This window comes from Melanotaenia boesemani, chromosome 23 (genome assembly GCF_017639745.1).
Source record: "Melanotaenia boesemani isolate fMelBoe1 chromosome 23, fMelBoe1.pri, whole genome shotgun sequence".
Lineage (NCBI taxonomy): Eukaryota > Metazoa > Chordata > Actinopteri > Atheriniformes > Melanotaeniidae > Melanotaenia > Melanotaenia boesemani.
The window spans coordinates 13662845-13671687 of NC_055704.1; the positions used below are offsets into that span (position 1 = coordinate 13662845).

General features: G+C 38.4%; 1 protein-coding gene across 1 annotated transcript in view; it reads right to left on the bottom strand.

Moving 5' to 3' along the window:
* The window catches only part of ntf3 (neurotrophin 3), a 48094-nt gene extending 41680 nt beyond the window's left edge, over positions 1–6414 (bottom strand). Inside the window, exon 1 of the mRNA XM_041976989.1 lies at positions 6285–6414. Within this exon, the coding sequence (XP_041832923.1) occupies positions 6285–6302 (18 nt within the window). The 5' untranslated portion in view covers positions 6303–6414. The remainder of the gene's footprint in view (positions 1–6284) is intronic.
* Positions 6415–8843: the final 2429 nt, after the last annotated feature.

An 8843-nucleotide genomic window follows, 5' to 3' on the forward strand; every position in this document is an offset into this window, starting at 1 on the left:
TTTACGGGGCAGCATGAACTAATACAGGATCTAAATGCTGCACCGTCAGACACTGCAAGGTGCATGGAAATCTGATCTCAGCCTATCGCTGTCCAACCTAAACCCCATCTGACCACATTTACTGTTGTCATCATGTTTTTTATGGCCAAACTGAGCAATTAAGTGGTCCTCTATGGATTTAAAATATCTTCTTAACCTCTTATAAACCTCTAAAGCTAAGCATAGTTTGTCTTAGCTTCCAAGAAATTTGGCTGAGTTACAGGAAATCAAGCTACATTATAATCTAGATTACACATTTATCTGATTGATAAATACATGCACATGAACAATAAATAGGCTTATATGGGAATTCCCAGCTGCCAGTATCAGAGATCAGCTGTATTTGGATCAGGACATCATCCGGTCATTGAGTCTTCTTTTTATATGGAAACAGAGAGCTGAGAGAAAGAGAGGGAGCGAGAGAAAAACAGGGTGGGAGGGAGGATGGATGTAAAGAGAGAGGGAAAATGAGGAACATAAAGATCCAGATAGCGGATGTGAGAGGAGATAAAGAAAATCGCTGAGACAGAGAGGCAGATTACCGGGTTGAAACAGACATAAAGAGGACAGCTGAACTGTCATATGACCAAACTGCTGGGAAGCCTCACCTTGAAACTGCATGATCTCTATCTGCTCTGCCTCTCTGTGAGTTGTGGGAAAGACAATGAAAAGACAGCAGAGAAGCTTTTAGTTACTGTGCTGATGAGGATTTAGAATAATTTGCATTAAGGTAAGCATTAAGGTCACAGGTTAAAGGGATGAAAGTCCTAAATGAATGCGTGTGTCCTCACTGAACTGCTGCACTGTGATGTATCAGCGGAGAGAGCTGCCTAATCCTCATCCTTGCAGTATGTTTTGTTCTAACTAGCCGTAAGAATGTGCAACGTATAAACACTCTGCTAAATGTGTAAACCATCTTGGAGCAGGCAAGGCGGTGAAAATGCATCCATATAGGATTGGAGGAACAGTTTGGTCCAAACAGAATACCAAGAGAAGAATGGAAAAAAAAAATCTGGCAAACTACTCACATTAGTTTGTATTTACCCTAGATTTTAACTTTGGGAATATCAGAAGTCTTGTTATACATTTTTAATGAACTTATATGCCTAAAAATCTCATCAAGCCAAGTCAAAATATTCACTTACTGCAAAAAGCCCCCTCTTATCTTTTAGGTACTTGACCCAAATAGCAGATACCACTTTAAACACGAATCTATATTTTTAGAGAAGTACTTGAACTCCACTTGACTTTAATTGCAAAACCCTTTGGCAATTTGAAAAGCAGAGACAAGGGACAAGAAACATTGTTGAGTGCTTTTAGAGCTGTGGAGTGATGGGTGGAGTTTGGTGCTTTTGTTTGTCCTTCTTAAAGCAACATTTCTGCACCATCGCTTTTGACAAATCAGCACACGCTTTTCATCCTGCAGCTTCCCTTGTGGGTTTCTCTCCATTTGAGTATATGTACATTTCTATTTGTTCATAAATCAATGAGAGCAGTAACAGGAAAAGTCATAAAGTTGTTTAAAATTTGTATTCTTAACCTTAATGGTGAAACTGCTGACATGATTACGTTTCAACATTAAATTACATATTTCATTAATGTTTTCCTCAGATATTTTAATAAGGTTCCTTTTTTTCTGTTACATCTTTCCATTGCAGCCTCCTGTGGTGTTTTAATTGTTTTGGTCTGAGGACAGTATTGCCATGGGGAAGCTTTTCTCTACCCTGAATAGCATCAACTTTGATTTTACATTGACAGTACAAGTAAAATGGACTGTACTTATTGCATGTCACGTTCATACAGCACTTCTACTGATTTATACAAAGTGCTTTTTAACTTAAATTCGCAGATGGACTCATTGGGAGGCAATATGTGTTCAGCGTCTTGCCAGGCATCGATCCACCGACATTCCAGGTAGCAGACGACTGCTCTTCCATCTGAGCTACAGCCGACCCAAGTAATTTAAAGATGCCAATTACAGGAGAACAAAGTCAGCATAATGGTAGTTTATTAGCTTTTCTGTCATCTATAGCATCATTTACTTGTAAAGTCAAGGTCTGCAGATTTGTCAATCTATTTATTTAAATCTAAGAAATAAGTAAATTTCTTAACTGATAGAGCATTAATTAATACCACTTTAATAGTTCTTAATAGAGGCTTATGGGAGTTAACAATTAGGTAGACTGGAAGAGCTTGTATTTGGGAATCATTAGGTTTTGATTATTACATGAATATCTACTAAGATCATTCTAACAAAAGTCTAAATAAGTCCTTAATTTTTTTAATCAAATGTCTATTTGTTGTTCATATTTAAATGCTGACTCAGAGGTCTTCATCTATCATGTAGGGATTAAATTTTCCATGATTTTTCTATTAGTCAAATACTTTTTAAATGGATTTAGATTGTTCAGAGCTACATGGGTTAACTTGGTTGCTTAAAATGCTGTTTTTGTTTTTGTTTTTTATATGTGCTGTAGTGGACCTGGAAAATTCCACAACTCATCATTGATCAGCTGGTGAAACTCTACTTATTGACACAAGATTACATGGGATAACTTTTTACTGTTAGCTGATAATAATCTGATTAAACTCAACTTTATCTAATTAAATGCACAAAAATTGCCATAACTCAGTCAATTGTGATTGATTTTTGCAATGAACCACCAAACCGTTGCATAAGCTAACAGAGGATTCTGATCCTGACTTGGGTTTTGCAGCTCCCTGTGTTCCATAATTGCCCTTATTAGTAGCCCATCCATGTGCTTCAGGATGTCTAAATGAGATTTTCCTCTTTCCAAGGTGAAAAATTGTTTGAAGTGATGTGATTCCCCTACACAAATCTTTTGATCTTTTCGTGATTTCAGTTGTCCCACTCTCAAGTTTTTTTCGTGATCTAATTAAACTTTGCTATTTCTAGAACATTTAATTGAACATTACTGGAAAAGTCAAATGTAAATTTAATTACATTTAATGGCATGACATGAGGAGAGGTGAACAAAAGTAAAACATCACATGCTGAGGGGGGTTCACAACAAAATGCTTCCACTCAAACACTTCTGAAAGTGATACAAACTGAAGGGAATTTATTTACAAAGTATATACATAAAAAAAATTTAGACCTAAAGAAATGGAGTTAGCTTACCTGCCTTAACACGTTCTCTACAGGTTAGAGAAACTGAACTGTTAAAAACTCACTTTTGACTTGAGGATTAGTTATGTAGATTAGATGTAGAAAACAGCAGACCTGCCCAACATTGATAGGAGATACTTCTGTTTACAATGGTCACAGTTTTCCAAAACACTGTTGTCCAAATCCAGATTATCTCTTCATTTTCACTCACCCTTTCCCTCCATCACCTCTGCTGGAAAGATTGATATTATCATCGGTAATTTTGGTCATGTGTAGCATAGCTAATATTCACACCACCTAATATTTGGGCATTTAGACTCTAGTCTGTGTCTGGTCACTGTAATACTCCAGTAGTTAACAACCACCTCTCTTTTTGTTATGCTCTGATGTAAAAACTATGTTAGCAATCGTTAGCTAAAATAGCTAGTTCACTAGCATACTGCTCAATTTTCTGCTTGTTCTTCTCAAACAAACGAATTTCTCTCTGGTATTGATCCTCATCCTGTCCTGGTTTAATTTTTCCAACATCAAGACTCCTGATTAGATCCATATTTCTAATTGTTAAACTCCCAGTTTGAATGCTTTTCCTTTTGTTACATAACTTTTGAACCACACTTGCACAATAAACCATTTGATTTTAATATTGATTATACAAAAAAATAGTTCTTGCTAAATGTTCCTGGACTTAAAGTTAGTGGGTTACCTGCAAGTCACACTTTAATAAAAGATGTAAGAGGAGGTAATATTGATCGACCAAGAACACTTTTTTCTCAATCAACAAGAGGCCAGTTAAACAGAACAAGTTAAACTTAAATCACATGATGGTTTTTGTTCCTTTGTTGAAACAAGCTAAACTTACCAGAGGAAGTTGATGTGTCATTCTCACAACAGAATCCACTTGACAGTCACATATATTTAGGGATGCGCCTAAACCAACACCAGTATCGGGTTTCAGTCCGATACCATCCGCATGTACACATACTCTTAAAATTTTTTATAAATAAATAAAAAAATATCACTGTTAAACTTAGCATGTTAATTCAAAGAGATTCATCTGTGGAATTGATGCACATTTTTTTGTAAATACATTAACACATAAACCACCAAACAACATTAAACCAGGTAAAAAGTCCCAGGCCAACGCCCATGTTAGCAAATGCAACATTATAAAACGTCCATCCTAGAACTTAATGACAAATTGGACAAAGTCCAAACAACCATGGCTAGCCACCACAACAGACTGTGGTCACTAGAAGAAAATGCTGACACTGTTCACCAGTGGCTGAAGGAGGTAGAAACTTTATGCTCTTGGCTTCAAACTCTAATCTTGATCTTTCACTTTAGAGCCATGTTGTCACAGTTGGCAAAACCACTTTATGTTATTATGCATTTTATTAATCTGATTAAGGATATTATTATTATTTAAATATGCATATTTGCATCCAATTTCTTTATTTCTGACATATGTTTAAAAGGAAGAGAGTATGGGAGGTAGTTGGGTAAGCCTGAGGAGAAGGCCTACTGACAAACAGGTTGGAATGTGATGCCAAGAGAGACAACAAGAAGTTTTTAAAGCATCAACTGTACTTCATGTACTTGCCAGGAGCTCCGCCCATGATCTGCTTACCATTTACTCCCCATTTTTTCTGTCCTCTTTTAATAAAACACAAACTAATCCATGTCCAACTGAGTCCATGCAGCTGCGCCTTACAGAAAGTTACATGACAAGCACGTAGCTTGCAGCTGTAGAGTCCATTACTGACTCAAGCGCCCACTAAGTCACAGAGTGGAACCGGTCCTTGTCTTGCGCCTACTTCCATGCGTCCTAATTTTTCTTTTCATGCTGTGTGTCTGCACGTCAAGAGAGGCCCTGGGTCAAATCCGCCGCTGCAACAGCTGCTCTTCTGGTCTCTCACTCTCACACACAGGCACTCCAACAGCAACAGGAACGCATCCACCAATGGCTCAAGACGCCCACTTATGCGCGCCATTACGCAAATGTGGCACACTGTCCTTTCGTACAACTACACAGCATCACTTCTTTGCATTCCCTGTATCAGACTTTACACGCACGCAAAGAAATGCGATATTACGGGAAAATTCATGTAATTCCATGTGCAACTTCCGATTGTTGTGTCTGAGACTGGAATCTGGTTTTTCGCGGATGGAGAAAAACGGCAAGGTTATGGAATGTGCACGTGCATGTTGCACTTGCTGCTGCACGTAAAAAGAGGTATTTAAGTAAGTTTTACGGCAGTTCACGGCCCCTGTGCGTAAATAGATGACAAGCTTCCAAACTAGAGTTCCTGCATTCAACACTAACTATGCATCCTTGCATATGGAGCGAGGAGCGCGCAGTGGGCGAAGAAGAAGAAGTGCAACATTCAATGCATAACCCGTCTTTGTTTAGGAAGTTAATCATCTGTGACATATCTGCTTTCACACCCACAAACTGCGCGCCAAGGCACAAATTAGCGCGTGGGTATAAATCCACAGATACAAGTTGAACCAAGTTGTTTCTCGTGCGCATTCAGCCAGATCCGCTCCATGCAGCACATAGAACACGCCTTTACAAACAGAACTCTCCAGTAGTTTTAAAAAGCTGCAAGGTCCTAATGTTTGAGTGAGAGCCAGCGTCGGAAATACCCATGCCTTTTGTTTACCTGTGCGCCAAGAGAAAGGCGAGTAAAATAAGTTTGTGTGTCCATGCTGGTTTGCCTCGAGGGAGCGCACAATGTTACCTGCTAAAGTCCAAGCCTATAGGATAATTAATTTCCTAAATACATCAAACATTTCTATATTTCTTTATTTATTATTTTTCAAAGTACATATTTAATCTGTTGAAAATTAGACATGGCTGCGGTCCCACTATAAACCAATCCGAAACTTTTGAAAGCTGGATTCTGAAGTTGTTTCAGCTTCAAAGCTTTTAACCCCCGATTAAACACAGCTGAAATCAAACTTTTGGTAATTATCATCTGTTAAAAGTCCATTTAACTTCATGCACAATTTGGCGTGTCTATTCTATCGTCAAATTCCACGAGAACCAAAGTTTACTCCGCGACAAACCTGCCCCACGTAGCGTCACAACAGAAAATATAAAGGGTCTTCCTACCGTAATAAAGGTAACCATAGCATCGGCGGGTTAGTATCCAACAGAGTCGACATGAAGGTGATTAATTTTTTTACTCAGAATCCTTTGGCGAAAACTTCCCACTTTGTGAGGGCTGCCGCCTGTCTGTGCGCCACACTGGATCTGTGTGGAGCAGATCAGGGTGTGCGTAATTCTCTCTCTCTCTCTCGCTCTCCTCTCTCTCTCTCTCTCTCTCTCTCTCTCTCTCTCTCTCTCTCTGGACAACATAATCTACGTTGCTCTTTCTGTTACAGGACAGATGGCTCTTGGCGCAAAGACCTGCATGCATACTGCTGCTGTCTACTAGTGGAGCAGGCCTGCTGACATGAATTAGGACATCGAATTGTGTGTGTGCGTGTGTGTGTGTTTGTGTTTGTGTTGTAATGTATGTGCTTTCTAAAGCGAGGGAGGGCCTGAAACCTTTAAATTAAACATTGCTTGGTTTTGAAAAAGGCCTTAGCCATTAAATCAAAACTAAAATTACACAATTGATTCATTAAGATAGCCATATTACCAGCCACTGTGCTTTACTTCAATTCAATTCCAGATTAATACAGATCAGATTTGACAGTTCATAATTATAATTGTCTTGCATCTGATTGTAATGTGAGCAGCCTGAGGTACCACACCGTCCAGGTAACATGGATGTTCAGTTAAAAACTTCTGTGTGTGTTTGAACCGTGATCATCAAACAATCTTTGCTTGATGATCAGTGTCATCCACCACTCGACCTCTCTCCAAAAAAACATTAGTTGTGTTAGTTAGGTGGCAAACTGCTACATCAGGAAATTAAACATGTAGAAACGTCATCGGTGTTGTAAAAGGAGATGCATCACTGTTGAGAACTACTGAAGCTAAACAGACTGTATAGGCCCTGGACAATCTCAGCTTTTGTTATCAAACTACTGCGTATATTTTTATAAAGAAACATTTGTTGTGCCTTGGATATGGAAAGTGTGTAGACTGAGTCTAGACCTATAGACATGTTTAGGACTGTAATTTCTTATTAACATATGTTTAATGGTTCATTTTAGCCTGGTTGTTAAGCAAAGATGCAGAACATTTTCATAAAAAATTAATTTCTTTTATAAACGTAAAGGTATTTCAATATAAATAACCTAACAGAATATTTAGGGTCGTGAGAGCCTATCAGCTGCTATTGGTGAGAGGCAGGGTACACTCTTGATAGGTAACCAGCCAACACACAGAGACAAACACCAGAACTGAGCACTATCAAGAGAACCCACACATGTACAGGGAGAGCATATAAGCTTCACAGCTGAGGTTCAAACCAGGAACCTTCTAGCAGTGAGGCGATGCTGCTACAGCCCTCAAGTTCAAGTTTGAGCTCAAAGTTATAAAGTACATTTACAACCACCCCAATTACCAAAAGTGCTGTACAATAGAAAATAATAATAAAGAAAAAGACAGATGATAAACAATTAACATAATAAAATCTGAATCAAAGTTAAAAGTGAAACTCGGTGTCCAGCTTACTTATGACTGAAAACTAGAAGTGGGTCAGACTTCAAAACTAGAAAGCGTGTGAGCAGATATAGTGTGAGACTGCTCCACTATTTAGGAACAGCCTGAAAAAGTTCCCCTGGATTTATTCATGGAATGTGGAACCTCCAGAAGGAGCTGTAGTTGAAGGCCTCAGAGCGCTAGCATGCTGCTGTAACAGCCCTGACAAGTATGATGGAGCCATACCATTCAAGGCTATAAAAACAAGTAATAAAATTATGAACTGTGTCCAAAAAATAAGCAATGATCATGTCGTTTCCTCCCAGTCAGCATACGAACAGCTGCGTTCTGAGCAAGCTACAGGCAATGAACAAATGACTGAACCAAGCCATAATAAAGGGAGTTGCAGTAGTCTAACCTGGGAATGATAAGCAAATGAATGATTTTTTTCAGATCCCTTTTTTGTGGCAGGTAGAGCTTAACCTTTCCAAGCCTCCTAAAAACACACACACACACAGACTTTTAACTTCTGAGCTGGTCTGCTGATTGAGTTTAAAATACTTATCAATGATCTTGATGCTCAAGAGCAACCAATTAAAAAAATATATATAACTGATGATATAACACAAATAAACCTGGTAAATATTCAAGCAAAAGTACAAAAGTTGTAAAATAGGGGGGGGAATGCTTTAAAATCCCTAAGTAATCAAACCAAATCAGTCTTTATTTATATAGTGGTTTTACATACCAAGAGTTACCCAAAGTGCTGCACAATAAAAATAAAAGTAGAGAATAAAACATCCAACAACAATAAAATAAACAATAAGGCAAATGATAGTGCAAAGCCTGGCCTAATGATCATGCTCTCTGGAGTTAAAAGCCATTGTTAAAAGAGTATTTAAAATACATTTAAATTCAGTCAGGGTTCATTCAGACCTCACAGAAAGAAGGAGACCATTCCAAAGTTTGCTGAGTTCAAAGCTCTGTGTCCTCGAGTCACAACTCGAGTCCTGCAGACTACTAACCACCTGTGCTCTTCAGATCTCAGCGCTCTACAAGGATGGTGATATTGCAGAA